Source organism: Phascolarctos cinereus, unplaced genomic scaffold (assembly GCF_003287225.1).
Source record: "Phascolarctos cinereus isolate Bilbo 61053 unplaced genomic scaffold, phaCin_HiC Scaffold_3;HRSCAF=262, whole genome shotgun sequence".
In the NCBI taxonomy this organism is placed as follows: domain Eukaryota; kingdom Metazoa; phylum Chordata; class Mammalia; order Diprotodontia; family Phascolarctidae; genus Phascolarctos; species Phascolarctos cinereus.
In genome coordinates, this window is record NW_027555736.1 from 69009616 (window position 1) to 69032826 (window position 23211).

The 23211-nt window shown below is 42.0% G+C and overlaps 1 protein-coding gene across 5 annotated transcripts in view; it reads right to left on the minus strand.

The window, feature by feature from the left end:
* ARHGAP22 (Rho GTPase activating protein 22) overlaps nt 1-23211 on the minus strand; it is a 353201-nt gene that overhangs the window by 61461 nt on the left and 268529 nt on the right. For 4 of the 5 annotated variants that reach the window (XM_020997089.2, XM_020997096.2, XM_020997095.2 and 1 more), the window contains one exon: nt 11410-11586. In XM_020997089.2, the coding sequence (XP_020852748.1) occupies nt 11410-11586 (177 nt within the window). The remainder of the gene's footprint in view (nt 1-11409; nt 11587-23211) is intronic. The other variant, XM_078150900.1, reaches the window with a different exon arrangement.

Genomic DNA, 23211 nt, shown 5'->3' on the forward strand with positions numbered 1-23211 from the left:
GAAAGAGGCATGTTTAGGAGGTAAGGAAGAAGTAGCAGGGGGAACAACAGATCTCACTAAGACAACTTTGTCCTTTAAGACTTTGGGGTGAACCAAGTAGGTAAAATTAGAGTCCCACCCTCAAGCCCATCCCTAGCTATCCTTCACTAAGGTCTACACTTCTAGCTTCAGATGGGCAGTCTACTTAGGATAACAGGAACAAAGGTTAAGAGCTAGAAGGGACTTTAGGGGCCATCTAGGCCATCATCTCATTTTCCTAGATGGTTAATACATCCCCTTCTCCCTTCATATTTATTTTCTATTAACTTATCTGTTAGATTAACTTATTTATTAAGCTTCAGGAAGCCTCGAACTCTTGGTGGGTTTTGTTATGGTTTTTTTGTTTTCATACTCCTAGGACAAGCATAGTTCCTAACACAAAGTAGGCATCCCCCCAATGCTTTTCAAACTGAATTGAATCATACTGAGTAAAACTCAATACAGGATTGCTAGGAAGTCAGAAGTCTGAGGGGCATGTCCTCTTCATGTGCCCTTTTGGGGGAGGTGTCACCCTTCCCAGTTTATGGCCTCCCCAAGCCTGACTGCCTATCTGAAGAAAAACTTGTTCAACCCTAGGAAGGACCCAGAAGGTTGACATGAAATACACTAAGGAGCAGTAAATAAGAAATACATGTGAGATACATGGAGAGGGCCCTATGGAGGATCCACAGACCCACCATAAATGTTCCCGGTCATCAATAAAGTTTTTTCTCCTAAGAGGAAATTGACTCTTACTTGGTCAATCAACTGACTAATCAATCCACACACATTTACCAACGCCCATCTACTAGGTACCAGGAACTGTGCTAAGCATGTTGGCTACAAAGAAAGGTAAATATAGTTCCTGCCCTGGAGGAGCTTACATTCTAAGGGGAAAGAAAACATGCAAATAATTAGGTACATAGAAAATATGCAGCAGGGAGATGGGGGGGTCACTTTAGTGGGGAGCAGCTAGGTAGACTGGGAAAGGGGTCTTGCAGAAGGTAAAGAACATACTGGGAAAAACAGATCTACTCTGGGGATAGCAGTCCCAAAGAAGATTTGAAGAGCTAGAAGTGACCTCAGAGATCTTACAAGTTGGAGGTTCTTAAACTCTGGTCTGTGAACTTGTATGAGTGATTATTGTTTGAGAACTGCATTTCCTTTGTAATCCTACATATTTTATTTAATGCATTTAAAAATATTATTCTGAGGAGGGGTCTAAGACAAAAAGAACCTCTGATCTAAGTCAAATCCCTCTGTTTTTACAGATAAGGAAACTGAGGCTTAGAGAGGTAAAAATGACTTGCCAAGCATAGTACAGTGATTGGAGTCAGAGGGCCCAGATTTAAATCCTGTCTTGAATACTAAAGACCTGCTGTTTTAGTCAAGTCTCTGGGTTAATTTCTCTGGTTGTCGGTTTCCTCATGCATAAAATGAGATGGTTGGACTCTATAGCTTTTAACTTCCCATCTATCTCTATATTTGTAAAGCTCTGGGTCTATCGAAGTCCCATGGCTAGTCAGTGATGGAATGGAGGTTCAAACCTGGCTTTCTGGAGTCCTAGCTCAGTATTCTTTCCCCTGTACTCTGCATCACTCATAGATAAACCCATAGAAAGATGCAGGCCCATGTTGGTAGGAATGGTTGGTTGCAAAGAGAAATAACCTACCAGCAGCTGCCCCACAAAGTGGGCCTCATACTCCTAGTATGTCTATTATTAGTCCAGAGCTTAATTTGGACAGGATCTCAGATGTACAACCTTCTCCAGCCTCCCCTGCCCCCCTCTCAATTTTTTTTTTCCTTTTAAAAGAAAAATGTTACATGTTTTTCATGGGTGTAGAAATCTGGGTCTTGGAAATGGAGAGCCCAAGAAATCTGTCCTGCCTCCTGAAAGCAGTCTGGTTAAAACCAGCCCCCATTATGCCTGTTTGCAATGAACGGGGCGCAGGTAAACTTCGAAGGTGTTGAATTGACATCTCTACCAAACTGGGGACAGTTCATCTCCATGCAGCCTCTCAGAGCTTGGCCTTCTTTCCAATCTTCCACATCCCTCCTGGATCAGCTACCAACTTAGAAACCAACAGATCCCACTGATTTCCATCCCCAGGGATCTGAGCCAGATATAGAACAAATGTACGGCAGGAATGAAAAGTGGGAATGTTATTTAATATGACTTCTGCTGTCAGAGTCCAGGGGAATTTAAGCCATGCAGCAAGACTGCTGAAACAGTCATTCCTTCCCCTGTGAGAGGAGGAAACATTAATGGACAGTCAGTGAATAGGCTCTTATCACCACTGGCTGGGCGGCCCAGTCTCCTTAAGGACCCAGGCTGTAAAACTGTTTCTCTTTCCTTTTTAAAGTGTCCTCCCTATCTATAGCCACCCCCCTCCCCCGCCCAAGCCTCATCTGCCATTCAAAGTGGTTTGCTCACACACACACACACACACACACACACACACACACACACACACACGAAGCATTCAGAGAATGGAACATTGGGAACTGCACATTTGAAACAACAAATCTCTCAAGTGAATGCACAGGAATCTGGGTAGTCAAGGTTCATGGCATGACTTTGAACTTAGAACAGAGACTGGTATATCTCCTACCAGACACAGGAGGCAGTTGTGAATTTTATGTCTGAGAGATCTGGGATCCCTTCCCCCCTTCCAATTCTAGAAAGGAAAAATCGGAAGGGAATCCAACTAGCTCATTCCAAGGTAACCAGGGCTCAGCTCAGACCAATGCCAACTTGAACCTTCACCTTGAACTCAAAGTGTCTCATTTCCTACTTGAAAAACCCTGTCTCTGTTGTGTAAGAGCTTTGCAAAGGAAAGCGGCAATGCACAGTCCTACTGGGTCTGGTAGCTCAAGGTTCTCTGAGAGGACTGGAGATATGAGGAACTTGCTTTCTTAGCTTTCCCTTAGGGCAAAAGCCAAAGATCCACAGGAGGGGAGACAGGGGTCTGATTTCAGGCAAAACAGCTGCTCTCTCCTGCCCGGGTTTGGGTGGAGCCTGGGGTCAGTCTATAAGTCTTCCCAACCTCAGCAGAACTATGGAAATCGGATATTCTTTCCCCAAATCCTACCCTGTCAACTTGTGAGAGGGGGAAGAAGTGGATCATAGATTTGGAAGAGGTTTTTTTTTGGGGGGGAGGAGACTCATTTACGGAAGAGAAAACTCAACCCAGAGAAGGAAAGAGACTTGTCTACAATTGCACCAGCATTTGGAAGCAGATCTCCTAAGTCAGTCCTCTCCCCACATTGAGTCAGCAAGACCTGGGCCCCAACCCTAACTCTAACAGTTACTAGCTATGTGCCCACTAGCTAGTTAGCATTTCATCAGACTGGGCTTCAGTTTCCTCCTCTGTAAAATGCTAGAGCTGGACTAAATGAACTCTAAGGTCTTTTCCAGCTCTGAATCTATGATTCTATAAATAGTAGGCCTTCCCAAAGACTCTGGAGATTAGGGATATTTGTAGATAAAATTACAGAGTTTTTAAATCAAGGGTATCAGATTCAAATAGAAAGAGATCCCTGCAGGGCATATATTGACTTAGAAAACCACAATTTAACATTATCTATGTTGAATTGTATTTCTATGTATTTTGTCAAAATTTTCTGGGCATTGACTCCCACAGCATCCTGGGCCATCTCTAGTCATCTCGATCTATATCTGGCCACTGGACCCAGATGGCTCTGGAGGAGAGAGTGAGGCTGGTGACTTTGCACAGCACTCCCTCACTTAAATACAATTCATGGCATCATCTTCCTGATGTCATGGTCCTCTTCCAGAACGAAGGACAAACCATAACAACAAACTTTTCCCAATCACATTATAATCTAATTTGGGCCTACTCTGAGCCCCCTCTGAGAATTTAACTCCTCCAACAGACTCACCTACAGGTCAAATATTGTAATATTCACTACTTTTGGTAAAATCTATTCCAAGTCATAACAGGCTCTCTGACTATTTTTCTACCTCGGAGGTCTTTTGTTTACTATTTTTGTCATTCATTCATTGTTACTGATGCAATAAAATTATATTTACTTTAATTACCTTTTATTCCAGTTTTCTGAAAAGGATGTTTGAATTGTAGCAAAAAAAACCCAAAACCCTGCTGGTGAAATATCTTCAACTCTCTGAGTCCTGGAAAGCCCAAAAGTTACCATTTGACACTTCGAATTTCAAACAGATATTCCCTTAGATAGTAATGAAAATCTGCATTTAAATCATTGGTTAAATTCCTCCTTCTTGGGATTTTCACCGACCCTGGGAGTCAGAGTAGGCCTTTATTGCTGCTGGGGCTGACTTTTCAGGCGAGGTTTGTGGGAAGCAGCCATGAGCATAGCTCAAAGGGTAAGGGCTCATTTCACATCCTAGCTCTGTAAGCTATGAGGTGTGTGACCTTGGACAAGAGGCCTAGCCTTTCTAAGCCTCAGTTTCCTCATCTGTAAAACACAGGGCTGAGACTAGATGATTACCAAGGTCCCTCAGGGCTCGAAGACTATCTTGCTTTCTATGGAGCCACACCAGTGCCACCTTTACCCCGCCTTACATTGATGTGTCTCTATGCCACTGAGATGCTCCATGTGAAGCAACTGAAAACAAACTCTTAGAAAAGGAGAGGAACTGCAACTCAGAATAACTACATTTGTGCTTGTTGGCCAGTGGTGCACTTCCTCAGTGACACAAGAATTGACAATGTGGGGCTATTAATTAATCATAATGTTACAGTCAGTTTCACTGTAGCTCACAGAAATAAAGACAACCAGAATGACCACAGACCTCAAAGTCCTTTCAATCCAGTGCTTTTTCCATTTGACAAATAAGGAAATTAAGGCCAACAGAGGTGGTTAATTTGCCCAAGGTCAAACAGCTAGAGTTAGTAGCAGACCTAGGACCAAAAAGAGAAGATTTAACTTCCTGAGTTCAAATCTGGCCTCAGACACTGTGTAACCTTGGGCAAGTACCTTAATCCTGTTTGCCTCAGTTTCCTCATCTGTAAAATGAGCTAGAGGAGGAAATAGCAAACCACTCCAGCATCTTTGCCGAGGAAACCCCAAATGGTGTCACAGAGAGTTGGACACTACTGAAAACGACATAACAACAGCCAGAACTAGAACTCAAGTCTCCTGCATCCCTGTCCACCTCTCCATTATGCCACACTGTCTCGCCATCATACAAATACAGACTCTTCTGTTTGGCAGTAAAATCCCTGCACAACCTGGCTCCGACCTACCTACGGTTATTTTCCATTATTTTCCTTGATGCAAACAATGGTCCAGCCAAACTGGTGCTCTTCCTCCCACACCACTTTCTATCTCTTTTCTTAGCACCTTTGTACAAGCTGCCATGATTGTCATATGCTCCTCTATTTCTACCTCTTAGAATCCCTTGTATCCTTCAAAAATCAGCTTAAGTCCTACCTTCTATGAGGTCTTTCCAGATCCAATCATCTCTTCTCTCCTCTGATTCCCTCTCACCTAAAATATTACATTGTATTTATTTTTACATTCTCTCTCTCTCTCTCTCTCTCTCTCTCACACACACACATACACACACACACACACACACACACACACACACACACACTCTTGTATATGCTTAAATGTATACCTACTATCTCCCCCTATAAAATCTAAACTCCTTCAGAGAAGGGACTTTTTTTTTCTTTGTCTACTTAGTGCTTAGCACAGACTGGGCATTTTAAGTGCTTTACTGATTGATGTATGACCTGGTGGGCAGATCATAAGTTGGAAAACCAAAGTTTTATTCTTGACCTCACCGCTCATGGATTGTTCTGTGGCTCTGAGTACAGAAAACATAAATTTGGGATGGTCCATCCTGACTTTATGGAAGGAAAGTATACAGTTAAGAACACCAACAAAAAGATAATTATTTGTTTGACCATGTGTCCTGATTTTTTATTCTGATAACAACAGTAATCTCTGGGTCTGTTTGCTCTCTGAATTCAATTAGGTTCAGTAATCATTTATTAAATAGCTATTATGTCCAAAGCACTGTGGTCATCTGGGGCTGAAATAAGATACAGTCTCTGTTCTCAATTGGCTTATATAACCTAAGGGAAGGTTATAAAAAAGTACAGTACACTTACGGTCAGCGTACACAATTAGTTATGATATCTGGCAGAATATAAGATGGAGACATTGGGAGAATACTTTTTTAGCTATGCTTATTGTCTCTCTGTGTGTGTGTGTGTGTGTGTGTGTGTGTGTGTATAGCACTGGGGGTTGGGGGAAGTGGTAGGGAAAGACTTCAAAAAGGAAGTGCCACCTAACTTGGCAGAAAGAGAAGGATTTCAGCTGGTGGAAACTGGTGCTCAGAGGGTGGCAGAATGTCTTTTACATATGGGTGATTGCCCTAATAAAGGCCCAAAGGAAGGAGATTACCTTGACAAGAATAGAGGGTGGTAATTTCGCAGTTTGGTTGAAAAGTAGAATACATAAGGGGAGTCAGATGAGTTTGGACTGGAAAGGTAAGCTGGAGCTAGAGAGATAGCTGAGAGCCTTGAATGCCAGTCTAACCAATTTATACTTTCTCTTTTAGCCAATGGGGAGCTACTGAAGATTTTTTGATCAGTAGAATGATGATAGAGTGATTTTAAAAAACAAATTGAATTAAGTATATTCTACATATTTATGGAAGCAAACCTTTAAGGTATTGAAAGTTGACTCAGTGACCCCACTGTTCCCCATCCTGCTTATCAGTCGGTGTTGGGGGAGATTCTATTGAGGGATGCTCAGTAGGGGGAGGCCTCAGCTAGCGTGCAGCTTTTGTATTACCAGCGGTCCTTCAAGTGCCAGGTCTCTCATTACCAGTTAGCCAGCAGATACTGGCAATTAGGTAGAAGCCAAGATGCAATGGCCCACCCCCTCTTGTTGATCTGGGCCTGTCTGAATCGTCTTTATCTCATTAGGAAACTTAGCTGGCTCCATCTTGAATCCCTTACTGATGTTCAGCCTGTCAAAGTGTTGTATTTTTTTTTCCATAAATTTCTTTTAATTCTCGTACCTGAATTTTGCCTCTTTAGTCAGGAACTTCAGTTTCCTCACTTATTAGTTGGATAATCCCAGGACAGTCCTTTAACCTCACCATAAAATGGAGATAATATTTGCATTACCTACTCTTGGAGCAGTGTGAGAAAAGTGCTCTCTCTCTCTCTCCCCACCCCCCTTTCCCTCTCCCTCCTTCCCTCCCTATTGATCTCTTTCTCTCCTTATCTATCTGATGTATATTGATATATGTTTGATTTATTATATCACTTTTATTTCCAAATATATTACTTCCCTCTCCTTCAGAAAGCTCTTTTTAAACTGAGTGATTATTATTACCAACATCCTCCCCATATTTCACTCTTTGGTCTATCAGTATATCATGAAAGGCTTTGTCCAATGCATTGCTGAACTCAATACGTTCTTTCTAATAACAACTGGCATTTATATAGCAGATTTCGAAAGCCCTTTATATACACTGCCTCATTTGAACCTCAAAATAACTTTGTGAATCCCATCTCAGAGATTAGGAAGCCAGGACTTAAAGAAGTCAAGTGACTTGTCCACATTTGCACAGCCAACAAAAGGTAAGAAGCAGGGATCAAATAGAGGTCTTCCTAGACTCTTATCTACTTCACCACACTGCCTCTCCTTCATGCTTGAACAAATTCTTGATCCATCAGCCTCATCCCTTTATGAGCTTTCATTCTTTTCCAAATACGTAGGAGCTTTGCTTAATTTTTTTTTTAATTTCAGAATTTTTCCAGGAATTGACATTAGGATTACTGACCTGTTGTTTCTTCAGTTTACTCCATTCCTTCCTTGTTTCTGAAACTCAGGGCATTTCCTAGTTTCTAGTTTCCTGGTACACTGTATCTCAAAAGGAGCCATGTCTCTCTTTTATTTACTAAGGAGCTGTGGAGATTTGGCTGTCTTGGGGTTAATCTGCCAATAACCCAACAACTGGGTTATTTAACTCACACCCCCAAATGGTTTTCCTCTCTAATCATCTGAAGGGGCCATATACTTTGAACAAATCAACTAAGTAAATTGCCAGTTCTTTTGATTTAAGTCTCATAAATATACATGTGACATAATTTGAGGTGCCCATGATGATTTGATTCTATAAAGACAGGTTGAAATTAACCTGCCCAAGCACATATACTGATCTATAACTTCTTTGATTTATGCTTTTCTTCTGCACCTCAAAAAAGGGGAAAATTAATACAACTGGTGAGGTTTCTTTCTTTCTTTCTACAATTCAATTTCATATAATTGTATACATACTCTTAGTAGCTAAGAGTCTACTTAAACCAAAGATGGATAAATTGGAGAGTTAGATGAGACAAGAGCCAACCAGGTCGATCTGAAAAGCATGGATCCTCTCTACAATCACGTTTTGGGTGATCATCCAAGCTCAGGTGGAAGACCTGCTTCCTTAAGTAGTCCTTTCCTTCTTTTAAACAGCCCTAATTGTGAGAAAGATTTTCCTCATTATGAGCTAAAACTCTCACTGATATCTTCTACTTTTCCCCTATCTGGTCAAGCAGAATGAGTCTAATCTCGGTTCCATGTGAATTTTGAGTTCTTAGCAGTAAATACAAGCAGAGTATGGACCTTTGCTGTATGTTTCAAGTCCTAAATATAATTTCAAAGACAGAGATCAATTACAGATGTAGTCATATTACTTTGTGACACAACAGTGGACATCTGTCCTTATCTACTTGATGATAATGTATTAGACTAGGTCTTTGGATTAGACATAATAATTGTATCACATGGTCCAATTATTATGGCTACTTTAACAGCATTTCAAAAGTCTATTCGGTAACATGGTCAGCAGCAAAACTGACTTCCGACATAATGGACAGGGATTCTCTTTCTTTTTAAGTGCTTTCCCCATAATCATCTGAGGGTAGTGAATCCGAAAGAGATGTCCTAGAATTAGAGAAAAGGTTTCATTCCCTGAGAATTCTACCCCTGGGAATCGGAGGGAGTATGCAATCAGTAGGTGATCAAAGTCAGCTCTAGACCAAGGGATATGGATAGAGAGAATTCCCAGTCAAATCAACAAACATTTATTAAGTATCTACTTTGTGCCAGGCACTGTTCTAAGCACTTTTCATACAAAGAAAGGTCAACAAGGAAACAAACAAACAAAAAATCCTTTCTCTCCAGGAAAATCTAATGGGAGAGACAAACTCTTAAATGAAGAAACTCTCTCTACCAATACAGAATGGCACCTTCTCTACAATGTGTAAGTCTTACAGGGGTTAAATGATCTGCCCTCTGTCACAGCATGAGTATTCGTCCAAGTCACGACTTGAACCTGGGCAGGACCCACACCTGGGTCTTCTTAGCCAGCTCTCTGTCTATCCCCGAAGTCATACTGCTGCTCTGCTTTGTCCACAAAGTGCCTTCTAAAAGTTTTTTTTTTTTTTGGTTCTGCAGTCATCCCTTTCCCCTCCCCGCTCCTTTCCTATTCCTGAGTACTAATTACCTGTGGGTGATAATTAGAGAGACTTTTGAGGTGGGTTGGGTGCCCACTTTGGAGTGCTTGGGTGGGAAGGACTCCCTGCCAAAAGGGTGTTATCATCAAAGGAAAACATGGGAACTTTCCCGTTGCTTTGAAAGAAAAGGGTGAGTTCTCCTTAAGTGAAGAGAGAGAATTGTGAGGCACAAGGATTTCTTCCCAGGAGGCAGCTTATAAAATGACTGCAGGACAGGCCATTCCATGACAGGCCTGGAATCCGATGCTGTTTTTTTCATAAGTGATACTTAAGCCTCAGCCCTTACCATCTGGCACTTCCACAGCCCAGAAATAATCCTTCCTTTTGAGCCCCTTTGCATCAGAAAACTCACTTCCTTTGGCCTTCAGTTATTCATGCTTGCACTTTGCTGATACCTCAGGCCTGGCCTCAGGCAGAATTAATTGTGAGTTAATTTTCTTAACTCTTGCTGTCTAGGAGTCTGGTACCTCTTGTTAAATGCATCCCTCTCATGCATCCCCTACACCAAGGGCATATAATATTGGACATTTCATTATCTTCTACATAAGAGCTTAAGACCAAACTGAACACATGGATTTTTACACATTCGAAGAATCCTGAATTTCCAAAGTATGTAGCAGCTTCCATATTTAGGAGTTAAGATACTTTAAAGGCTGGTCAAGTAGATAATGGTTTTGAGCGCCATTTTTGTTTTTGTATTCCAGCTGCCTAGCACAGTGTCCACCACTCAGTAAAAATCTTAATCAGTGCTTATGAACGAACGAACAAATGAATGAATGAAAGGGCACAGGGAAGGTACAAGCTGCTAGGGAGGGAGCATATTGCAGGGGAATGAATTCTGGCTTTGAGTCAGAGTGGACTTGGTTTTGAATCCTGGTTCTGACACTGAACGCTATAGATGTCAGTTTCCTCATCTGTAAAATGAGCTGGGGAAGGAAATGGCAAAACCACTCCAGTCTCTTTACCAAGAAAACCCCTCATGGGGTCACAAGGAGCTGCACACGACTGAAAAATAACAAAACAACAAGGCATATAGTGGCTACACCCATGTACTTGATTTGTACAGAATAAAGAATAAGATCCTTTCCACTTCAAATAGAACAGGAGAGAGATGTAAACCTAGCATTCACACGGCTCAAGGAACCAACCTGAAGGTCTGGAGACCCTGGGGTAACATGGGGAAGAGGATTCATGTTTTTGGAATTTTCTGGTCCCCTGCTTTATTTCTTTTCCCCATGTTATCCATATGATTATTTCTCCATCTCCTTTAAATGATCATCTCCTATTAAGGGGCTTTGGGGGCTGCTCTCCGCAACAAAGTTTCAGCCCTACTCGGCAGAATGCGGAGCTCAGCTTTTACAGGTGGCGGGTGGAGGATGGGGTAGATCTGAACATCTGTCCCATCTGGGAGGAGCAAAAGGGTGACAGGGGTCACGTGCAGTATGAACACACACACAAACACACACACAAATGCACACACATACAAAACCCATGTATGTGTATACACAGAAGGATTCACTGTCAACACACAACCACACATTCACTGTCTATACACAAACATTCCCAAAGAGAGGCAGACAATTACCCAAACAGACATAGACACCTACCCAAGTTACAAGAGCATGTTACTAAGAGAAAGGGATCTTTTAAAATGCAGTTTTGCTTTCTGTTGGGGGGGGGGGGGGGCGCGGAGTTTTTCCCCTAGTATTTTTTTGTCAATTCTGTGACCTTTCTGATGTTTTGTCCCAACGGCCTTTAAAGAGACCTGCAGACCAACCTGGCTAGGAATGACTGCTTTAGAAATACTCATGGGGGGCTCAGGAACAAGATGCATATCTGAGTAGGGGAGGAAGAGGTTTACCTTGAGGCAACAGTTTTAATTTAGGAGCATGGGAGCTATTTGTAATACCTCCACCAAATGGAGCCCATATGACCCGTCGGATGGCTTTCACCCAATCTTCCATGTCGTTCTGGGAGTTAGCCATAAGGAGGAAAGCTTCATGATTGACAGGCATCTTCTCCCGGTCCCCCGAACCACCTGTTAGACAAAAAAAGCACATCCGTTACTACCTTATTGCTTTCTGGATATTAGAAAAAAATGATTGCTTCAAAGATTATGAACTTGACAGAAGCAGCTAGGTTGCCAAATACCAAAAAAGAGAGAATTAAGCTGTTTCAGACACTAGCAGGGTGCCAAATGTTTTTTAAAAAGATACAGAATTAACTGTTTCATACACAAGCAGGATGACCCTGAGTGAGCTGCTTGTCTTCTCTCTGCCTCAGTTTACTCATCTAGCAAATAGGGACAATAATAGCCCTACTTCTCAGGGTTGTTGTAAGGATCAAGTGAGATAATATTTGTAAAATGCCTTACAAACCTTAAAGTGCTATCTGAATGCTGGATATTTATAGTCAGGAGCAAACGTGAACATTTCCATATTCAAAAGACAAAAGAAGAGGATTTGCTTAGGAATCTCTGAATTGACCACAGAATTTATTTTGCTCTTTGAGGTCTTCTGCTTGATACTTTGCATTCCATTGATCTCCAAAGAAACTTCTCCCTTGCAATTCCTTTCTAGAGCTAAGGTTTTGTGGGATTTTCCCCCATCACTGCTTCAGCAAGATTCCATTGGTTTGCAGGCTAGTTGAGAGGCAGAGTGCCATAATTAACATACAGGAATGGGCTTGAAATTAGAAGGCCTGATTTAAATCCTGGCTCTACTCTTTACAAGCTATGTGTTCTTAGGCAAGTCCTAGGATAATAGGATAATAGTTCGTAAGATTTTAGGCATAGAGCTGGAAGGGTTCTCAGAAGCCAACAGGTTGGACCCTTTTATTTTACAGATAAAGAAACTGAGCCTAGGGAAGTCGTGGCTTGCTCAAGGTCACACAAGTAGTAAGCATCAGAGATAGGATTTGAATCTACATCTTCCTGGGCCAACAGGTCTTTGATGCCTGATCCTACTGATGCCTTGGTTTACTCAATCAGTATGTATTTATTAAGCACCTACAGTATCCCAGACATGGTACTAGGCACACGGCTGTGAAATGATGGTAACACTTGGAACAGCTGTCCTGTTAAGTTCATGAGAAGCTCACATGTTATGAATAGCATTTTGCAATACATTAGAAAGATGGCTGGATCTGAGGTCAAGACCTGGATTTAATATCTACTCGAGCTAAGACAAATCACATAACTTCCCTGGGCCTTGGTTTCTTCATCTGCAGAATGAGGGGGTTGGACTCTATGGCCTTTGAGGCTCCTTGTAGTTACAGATCTAAGACCCTCTGATCCCTAAAGGATACAGAAATGTAAACTATCCTTATTCTTCTTTGGATTTGTCCTCTTTTTCTCTTTTCATTTTATTGTTCCATATTGCAATAGAAAACATTTAAAGCATTGTGAGAGACTTTAAAAAAAAGATATAGAATGAAGCTGTAGAACTACATTAATACGCTCCAAATATATTTTTAATTAAGACCTCTCACAAAAGCTCACTAGTTCCTTTCTTGATCTTTGATGGTGAGGGCAGAAAAGGTGATAGATCTCAATTACTGCTACTCTAATTAAGAGAAGTTTGCTCCTTGGAAGGAAAGTTTTGGCAAATCTGGACAGCACACTAAAAAGCAGGAACATCATCTTGCCAGCAAAGGTCCACACAGTCACAACTATGTATTTTCCAGTAGCAATGTAGGTTGTGAGAGCTGGACTATAAGGAAAGCTGAGCACCACAGAAATGATGCTTTTGAATTGTGGTGCTGAAGAAGACTTAAGCGCCCTTTGGACAGCACAGAGATCAAATCAGTCAATACTTAAAGAAATTAATTCAGGTTATTCACTGGAAGGTCATATACTGAAATTGAAGCTTAAATACAATGGCCACCTAATGAAGAGGCAGGACTCATTGGAAAAGACCTTGATACTGGGAAAAATTGAAGGCAAAAGGAAAAGGGGATGGCAGAAGATGAGATGGATAGAGAATGGCATGGAAACAATGAACATGAACTTGTATAGACTTCAAGAAATAGTGGAGGGGCAGGTAAGTGGTGCTGGCCCTGCAGTCAGGAGGACCCGAGTTCAAATATGGCCTCAGACACGTAACAGTTACTAGCTGTGTGACTCTGGGCAAGTCACTTAACCTGACTGCCTAGCCAAAAAAAAAAAGAGAGAGAGAGACAGTGGAGGATAGAAGGGTCTAGTGTCCTCGGGTCCACGGGGTCACAAAGAGTCGGACACAACTGAATGACTGAACAATAACCACAATAACCACAACCACAACAACCAGCTTTGCATGTTGGTTGAACAACCATGTTCTGAAAGGTCATGTGCATATTCTTAGTCCGTATGTATAGGCATAAACATACATAGATGTATACATACACATATGTGTGCATACATATACATATATATGTTTATGTACACACATATAAATATATCCATATATACATGAACAAGTCTTGTGGAATAAAGATAAATATGAAGCACTTTCATTAATTAAATCAATTTAGAATTTAGAATGAATCGAGAAATCTGAGTTCACATCTGACTCAGAAATTATTTAGTAGAAACCTCTGTTTCCTCATCTGTAAAGTGGGCAGAATAGATTTCCTTATTCAGTACAGTAATACTTTAGTTATCAGACTAAGATAGGTTAGAAATCCAGCAACTTCAAACATCTAGAATAAAGTGAAATCTAGAAGTGAAAAAAAAAGCAATAAAACAAAAATCTTGACACCTCTGAGAGTGAAGCAGTGGGAGGAAGAGTAAATTGGATATAGTGTGACTGTTTGTAAGGAAAGGTTAGCTTTGACAAGTCTGAGAGGACAACTGTTTTCTCCAGCTGTAACCTTTATCAAAGTGCTGTCACTTGCCTGCTAAAAACTCCTCAGCAGTTCCCCATTATCTTTAAGTGAAAAACACAAATTCCTCAGGGGAGCATTTGGGACCTCACCCACTTTTCCAGCCTTGTTTCCTATTCTCCTCCACACGTCCAAACTGGATTGCCCGCTGTTCTGTGAACCCAATGCTCGGTCTCCAAAGCACTCCCATTCTTGGACTCCACCTCTCTAAATGCTCCTCTTCCTTCAGGGTTTCACTTTAAGGTCACCTCCTTTGTGAAGCCTGCTCCCAGTCCTTGTTTTACTTATCTGTGCACAAGCCATATCCTGCTAGTAGAACATAAGCTTCTTAAGGGCAGGGATGGGTTTTTGGTTTTGTTTTGTATTTCAATCTTTAGCACCAAGTAAAGTTTAAGTTAATATATTTGTTAACTATACTGAATCAAGGCAGTTAGGGGTCACAGTGGATAGAGCACCAAGCCTAGAGTCAGGAAGACTCATCTTCCTTAATTCAAATCCAGCCTCAGACGCTTACTAGTTGTGTGATCCTGGGCAAATCATTAAACCTATTTGCCTCAGTTTCCTCATTTATACAATGAGCTGGAGAAGGAAATGGCCAACCACGCCAGTATCTTTGCCAAGAAAACCCCAAATGGGGTCAGAAGAGTCAGATGCAAGTGAACAACAAACATTGAATTAATGACCGCTGATGCTCCTGTCTTCCTAGAATGTAAATAGCTGTGTGTCATGTACTATTAAGTCCTTAACAAGATGTGCCAGAGGCTGCCTGCCAATCACGGTTACTTTGACATTGCCTTAATTTGTGTAATTTGGGACACTGTGGGGCAAGAACAGTCTCTTATTGGTGGAGATAAGTATTCTCACATTGCTGGCAGCATACTTGTAGTTATCATGAAGATGAATCTGTCTGGACCAGGCTATTTTCCCAGTTGTGGGCAGGGATACCCAGGGCACAGAGCACTCAACACAAAATAACCCACATAGTGACAGTATGGCCACTGGTATTTCAATCTTAAATCTGTTAATTTCAGCACCAGCTGTCAGTCATTTAAAAGGGGAAATATCCATATTTTTAGGGCAGTTTTCTTTTTTTAATACAGGGAGTGTTCCTGTCATATCAGAGCCAAGTAATTAAGCAGGATTTTATAGAATCATGGATTTAGAACCAAAAGAGATTTCAGGGGTTTTAGGTCCACCTCCCCATTTTACAGATAAGCAAACTGTGACCCTAGAAAGGTTAAGTGATTTGCCAAAGGTCATACAGGTAGTATCACAATGATTTCTTTTTATAACTAGAAGTTTGATCAATTTCTTTACCTAAGAGGACGGGTAAAAATGACTACAATGAAACCTGGATGGTACCCTAATTAGCTCTGCCACAACATGAAATTGAGATGTTTGAGAAGAATGCATAAATAGGGCAAGGGGTGTTACGCCAGTGCAACACTATACTTGCTGAAGGATTCCTAACTGGTTTCAGTCCTAGAATGTGTCCTCCTATCACCAATATCCAATCATAAACTGACCTTTAAGATTGCTACAACTTGTAATTTTTAGGGAGGTTCATAAGCATCAAGCAATATCTGTGATGTGTGAGTGCTGAGATAGCCTGGCAGAGTGATCGACAACTGGGCCTAAAGTCAGGACAAGGTAGATTCAAAGCCCAACTCAGGCACTTAGTAGTGAAACAGACTGTGACTTAGGGGAGAAGGGCATTTCCAGGCTCCTTCTTCCTTTTTCTTGGTCAAGATCAATGCCTTGACTACAATGGCAGAGACAAGAAGCCTATTTTTTTCATGGCTATGGCTGTCCCATTTTGGTGCCAAGTCTCTGCCAAGAAAACTCCAAATGGGGTCACGGAAAGTAAGACACAATGACCAAAATGACTGAGCAACAACAACAACCTTGAAAATAGAGATTTGTGGAAATAGAGCCACGAAAGCAGAGCAGAAACCCAATCAGAATCGGTGGGAAGTGACAGGGAAGGAGTCTTTCCCAGTCCTTCCCTGTCTCTGCTAGCAAATATCTGGACTTTCTTGATTTTTCACATAACCTACACCATTATGATGAGGTTTTCTAAGTTGGTGGACTGGAGCTTTTGAAAGTGGCTCCCACTTTCTTGAACTTTTAAGGGGTTGTCTCTTATAACATATGGATGTTAATAGTGGACATCTGGGTGCTTCCATCCAGAGCTTCTACTTATCTTCAAAATTACTAGCCATGCTCCCTTCTGTAGTGATAGTTTTTCTTTCCATCCTTCCTTCTTTCCTTCCTTCCTTCTATCCTTTCTTTCCTTCCTTTCTTTCTCCCTCCCTCCCTTCTTTCTTCCTTCTTTCCTTCCTTCCTTTCCTTTTTGGTACGTCTATCTTTTGGCTCTTTTCATGGGATTCCTGATTGAGTTCGGAGTACTTGATTTTAAATTGTCTTTTTCAGGAGGCCTGGATCTGTGATTTCATTAGTATAAGGAATTCCCTGGAAGGTCAATGGCCTCTACGCCAACACAGACCATCAATTCTTTTGCACTGTATGTAATTTTAGACTTACCACCTAGGAGATGAAGAGTTTAAGGGACTGGTCACATAGTCAATAGATGCCAGGGGTAGGGGTTGAGCTAAAGTCTTCCTGATCCAGAAGTGGCTCTCCATCTACTCCCCCATGCTTACAGCGCTTAAATATACAGGTAAATGATGGTGGGTTCTGTTGCTGTCATTAGCAGAAGCTGAAAATATCGCTTCCTTTTGCTGCTAGTCAAGCATAGTTGAGAAACAAGTTCTATCTTTAGACTCAGTGAGTATGGTGGTCGGCCTCAGTGAGGTGGACTGGAAGGCTCCCTCACAGATAGCTCGGCCTCTGATCCTTCCAGTGCCCTCAGGTCCTTCGTCTTTAAAGTGGGGACTTAACCAGCTCACAGGTTGGCTTCAATCTACTCCACTAGGAGAAAGATTGAAAAAAAAAATTGCCAAGTCCTGCCCTTATCTAATATTCATGTAAGATTATATACTACACTTTGAACTTCTATTTGCTCCTTCTATTGACTTCTATTTCTCCTCAGCCAACTGGAAAGAGTAAAGCATATTCAGTTTTTTAAAGATGCAAATTTGTTAGTCAAGGACTCTAGCCCCTCTCTAGAGACTGAATGTGATTGGAATTTACATAGAAAAGAATAGGACTAGTGGTATGTGGTGGTTTCCATGGAACTGTCTTAATATAAACAGAACTTGCACCTACTAAATCCCAGTTAATCTCCGTGAGTGAGAGAAGGCAACTCTAAGTGCCAGGCCAATGACTGGAAACCAAGGAAGTATTTGGCCTTGCTGTTTAATTACTGTTTAACTCAACTGTAATTCCAGATTCCACACTGCTTTGCAAGGTGAAGGGGATCTCAAGGAGGAGAGTTAGAGAAGCAATTCCCCTTCCCCTCCCCCTATCAGTTATCCCCATTCCCACTTGTCTTGTTCTGGAAACAAGAACCTCAGATTGCAAGATCAATTCAACTTCTACATAAGAGCACCTACCAGGTCCCATCCTCTAACCTAGGAGTGCAAAGGGAAAAAGGAAGCAGACTCTACCCTCCAGGAGTTCCCCTTGTGCTGGGAGTACTCTATTGTTCACAGGTCTGTACAAAGATTAGAGGGATGTGCTGGCAGAGGTCTATTAACTAAGGGGATATATTCCACCAACTTGTGAGAAAATACGTCTGCTTATATGGAAGGGAATGCGGAATTGGGAACACCTTTCCAAACATGGCTCCCTGCCTCTTTGGAATCCAGGTTGTGAGTGTTCTTAATCCTTAGTGATAAAACCAGCGTTTGTTCCTTGAGTAGGAGACGGTCGTGGGAGGCTCCCCCCCTTTCTTACAGCACAGGGATTTGGAAAAATTTATACCCTTGATGGGATACTAAAGTATCATGGACTGGAAGAGAAGAGGTTAGTCTGGAAGACTGTGTATCAAGGCGAGGCTAGATTGGGGAGTGTGTAATAATAGCTAGAGTTTATATAATGCTTTAAGGTTCACATAGCTCTTTACAAATAATATCTCATTTGATCCTCACAGTAACTCTGGGATGCAAGTCCTATTTTTATCTCCAATTTTATAGATGATAAAACAGAGGCAAACAGAGGTTAAGTGACTTGCCCAGGGTCACACAACTAGTAAGTGGCTGAGGTCACATTTGAACTTCGGTCTTCCTGACTCCAAGTCCAATGCTTTATCTACTCAGCCACCCAGCTACCTCTGTAATTTAAAACAGGGACTGAATCCCCTCAGTTTTTTGTAATCCAAGCTCTTCTCCACCACTCGACATAAATTATTCTCTCAAAATTCACTAGTGACCAATATGGCCTCTTCTCAGTCGCCATACTTCCCCTTCATCTGCCAGATTTTGGTTCATCAGAATTTTATAAATGGAGTAAGTTGACATATGGAGTGCCATCAAATCTGTTTGTAGGAATCCCTGTTTCTGTCTGTATTTAGTATTTCTGACCTATACAAAGACTTGGATCATGAGGTTGGATCACTATTTGTTTATCAGGTCACCATGAGTCATTTACCTTCTCTGTGACTCAGCTTCCCAACATGTGAGAATTCTACAAGCATACTTCTCTGTACACAATACAAATTTGGCTTTACATATTTCCTGTCTAATTTTGTGATGACTCTGTGGAATATTTATACTTCTTTTGTAAATGAACAGATTTTAAGAGGCATTTTGGATTAGATTAGACAGAGAGATAAGACATTTATAAAGCACTTACCATATGTCTGTAGGTTGACTGACTGATTGCCAGACGTTGTGCTAGGTACTGGGCAGGGCCGGGGGGGGGTTAGACATACAAGTAGACCTCTACTTTAAGGAACTAATATTATAATAGAGAACACCATATATAAAGAGGTGCTGTGGCGAAGAGGGCAACAAGACAGGAAAAGGAGAGTGAGTTGATTCAGGTTTGACTTGACCATGGTTGTAGCCCTTCACGAAATGGCAATTTGATCTAGGGACTCAATCAGAAGAGCAGGCTTCAGAGTGAAGGTATCTCCAGGGGAGGAAATTGCTGGAGAATTTGTGATATTTAACTGAGCCAGAAATGATGTGAGCATAGCTAGGTAACCCTCACAAAATGGTGGTTCAGGCTAAGGATTTACTATTCACGAGAGTAGGACTCAGGGCAGAGGTATGAGGCCATCTAGCTCAACTCTCATTTTATGGATTTGGGAACTATATGTATTTATATACTTAAACTCTGCAAAAAGCTGGGATCAGAGTGGTGGAAAAAAAATCATCACCTGGTGGCCAGCCTTCTCTTAAGGAGTTTCTCCCCACTTACCCAGGCTTACTGTCAAAAGATTAGTTCTGTATCTGATGCCTCTAGTCCAGATTGCGGGATCTCCAATATATCATCCTGGGGTGGATGAGAAACAGGGGAGTTATATGTGGGAGACCACATTCACTGCATTCATATGTGAAGCATTAATGGACACATTGAGGTGGAAATGATTTCTCCTGTCTTATGCTCCATCTCTCCAGCTATCTGCCCAGTTTTGAATTTTGAGGGACATGTAAAGACTTCTCGGAAATGGACCTGAAGAAGAGCAATGATCCTGGAACTCTCTCTGTCTCCTGGGTATCCTTCACATTAAGGCCATCCTTTTGACTTGGTCAGATACCCTAGGGCCTCTGTGGAATAGTGTATGCCTCCAGGGCTGATTTGAAATTGGGGCTAGATCTCTCTCATTCCCTGCAAGGATCACAGATTCAGAGCTAGAAGGGACCTTCGAGACCACATCGTGCAACTTCTTCATTGTACAAATGAGAAACTGAGGCCCAGAAAGGTTAGGCCACCTGCCCAAAGTCATGCAAACAACTAAGATTTGAACTGGGGTCCTTGGATTCCAAATGAATTACTCTTTCTACTGTACCACACTGAAATGCTGCCAGAAGCACAAGTCTCTGTCCTTAACCATGCAGAGACAGCAGAGAATCACAGCCTGTAACTCAAATTTGCAGAAAATGTGGATGGATGTTGACCTTCGCAGCTGGAGGGAGTACCCACACGGAAGAGCTCACATATCAATCCAGAGTGACTCAAATTGGTATCTGGAAAAGCAGTCTACAACCCCATGATTACATCTGCAGCGGCCTGGAAATAACTTGGTATAGGCAGTCTTTTATTACATACACGCAGGAGGGATTTGACAAATAGCTCAAACTAGCACCTACTGCTAACAAGACAGATCGCTGCTATTTATCTTCCTTGGACCTCTTGGAGGCTGGCGCAGAGACGGCTGAGAGACTGGTTGAGTAGGGGTTATTGTATTGTTCCCAGAAGAGGATGACAAATGGGGCTGAGGAATTTGCTTACATTTAACTCTGGCTAGAGGAGGGGTCTTTTTCTTCTCTGATGACCTTAAAATCAATCAATCAATAAGCATTTATTAAGCGCCTACTGTGGGCAAAACACTAATAGAAAGCAGAATTCAGGTGCCTCCAAGTGATGTGGAAATGCATAGATTTGATGTTAAGAATGGAATAAGTATGTAATAGCTGAAACCTGAGTCTTAGTTCTGTATATCTCATCTAATGGAATATACTTTCTCAATTGCATTATCTAACTGATCCTCAACTAAGAGACTTGTATTGCAGAAAGTGAAGGGATGGCCCAAGGCATTTCACCTATTTATCTATCATTCATTTATTCAGCAAACATTTATTAAGTACTCGCTAGGTGTAAGGCACTATGCTAGACATAAAGTTACATAAGATATGGCTCACTCCCTTACAATGTAATTTTTGTGTTTTGCTCTTTGGTGATTTCTTTCGTATAGAGAATTCTCTAGGTGGAAATTCTCTCCACCAATGCATATTTGCAATCCATCTTTGACTTAGCCTTGAAGACCTGACCAGGGCATTAAGAGGTTAAGTGACTTGTCCATCATCACACAGCTGGTATGTAGAGGTAGGACTTGAAACCAGATCTTCTCGATTCCAAGGTCAGCCTGCTAGCCACTGGACCATGCTATCCCTCTTACAATACAGAAAGCATAAAAAATCATGTACAGAGATAAATAGAATGCAAATCAGAATGTAAAAAGCACATGCTATAGGATGAGAGTTAAGTGCTTTGAGATCTGATGAAGGAGACTTTATTTCCAGGGCGGAGGTTTAAGGAAGACTTCAAAAAAGTGATAGTATTTGTGGGTTTTGAAGGGTACTGAAAGCTAAGTGTAAAGGAGGTAAAGGAGTTCTAGTCAAGGCAGGTACGTTATGGACAGGGGCAGGGAGCCAGGGCAGATATTTTGTTTGGATATAATATAAGGCTCAGGGAAATAATGATGTAAATGTAGCTTGGAGCCAGATTATGGAGCCTAGAAACTCAGAGGTTTAGCTATTGAAAATTTTTGAGCCTACGAGTCATGTGTTCAGATTAATTTGACAGAGAGAGGCATATAGAGATGGGGCTTTTCAGCCAGTCACATCCTGCCTCTGACACTCGCTGGCTGTGTCACTTTGGACAAGTCACTTATCCACATAGTGCCGCAGTCCATACTGTAAGCCTATAGAATGCAGAGCCATTGCTGTCTGAAGTAAGTTGCCTCACTGAGCATTTCCTTTATCTAGGAAAGCCAGGTCCAGAAAATAAGTAAAATCTGGGGACGAGGTTTGGAAGCCTGATATCATACTGTTCTTCTGTGATCACCTGGGTGCTGGGGGATATAGAAGAAGGATTAAATTATGGCTAGAAAACAGAGCCATGTCAGCAGTTGAGCCTCCCTCAAGGGCCGAGGTCAGGAACCATAAAGCATCCATCAATTAGGAGTATCCTAACTTCTCCCCCAAACACAACCTCAGCTCGCTCCTGAAGCTGCTGTGCCCACCACTGCCACTTTCCTAGTGTTTGACTCACTGATGCCCCCCTGGGGAACTGGGTGCCAGCATGCTAGCTCTGGCATTCCATTTCCATTTATTTCCAGCTCTGCCCTCGGGCCCCTGATGCAGAGTAAACAATAACTCTGTTTGGCCTACTGCTGTTCCTCTCCTGCTGGGGAACTGTTTGGCACTTTGGAAACCCTGCTCATTAATGTCCGGTCCTGCCAGGTTTCATCAGTACCCCAGAGCTCATTACAAATGATGGAGACACCTGCTCAAAGCACAGGCTAATGTGGAAGGCTATATTTCTTTAGTACCACACTGGGGCCAATTCTGCCTTGTGTGTAGGTTTTAATGCCCAATAAAGCTCGATGCTTCTTAAGGGACGGTGTTTCAACGGGGCCCAAAGCAGATGTAAAGCAACAACAAATCAATGAATGTGCATTTCGAATGACCCAGAATAGAGGCAAACCAACCAGCATCCCGTGGTGGAGTATATGGGAATCACAGGAGGTCATCTGGGGCAAAGGACTGATAAACAAGGACACAGCTGTGATTTCTATGTGTTTACAAAGACTCTTTACCTAGTGGAACACCACGGCACTGAAGTCACGTACCCCTCAGACTGATGGAGAATGAGGCCTTGTGTTCTGTTTTCTTTCTCAATTATCAGAATGCTCCATTTCTGGTGTGGCCCAGCTGCACAGGCCAGCTCAGTAGCTCTAAGCAATGATGCTATTACAACCCAGTGCTGCCTAGTGGCACCTACACAAGGCAAATGAGGTGGGGGACTCTGAATACCGGTGTGCTGGCAAAAGGCCAGGGATGTACCTGTCACTCCATCCAATGAAGGGAGGCAGAAGTGGGAAAAAGCACAGGAACATTTAGATTAGAGGTTAGAGTACATTGTGTTTTACTGAGCCACACAGCTGACTGAA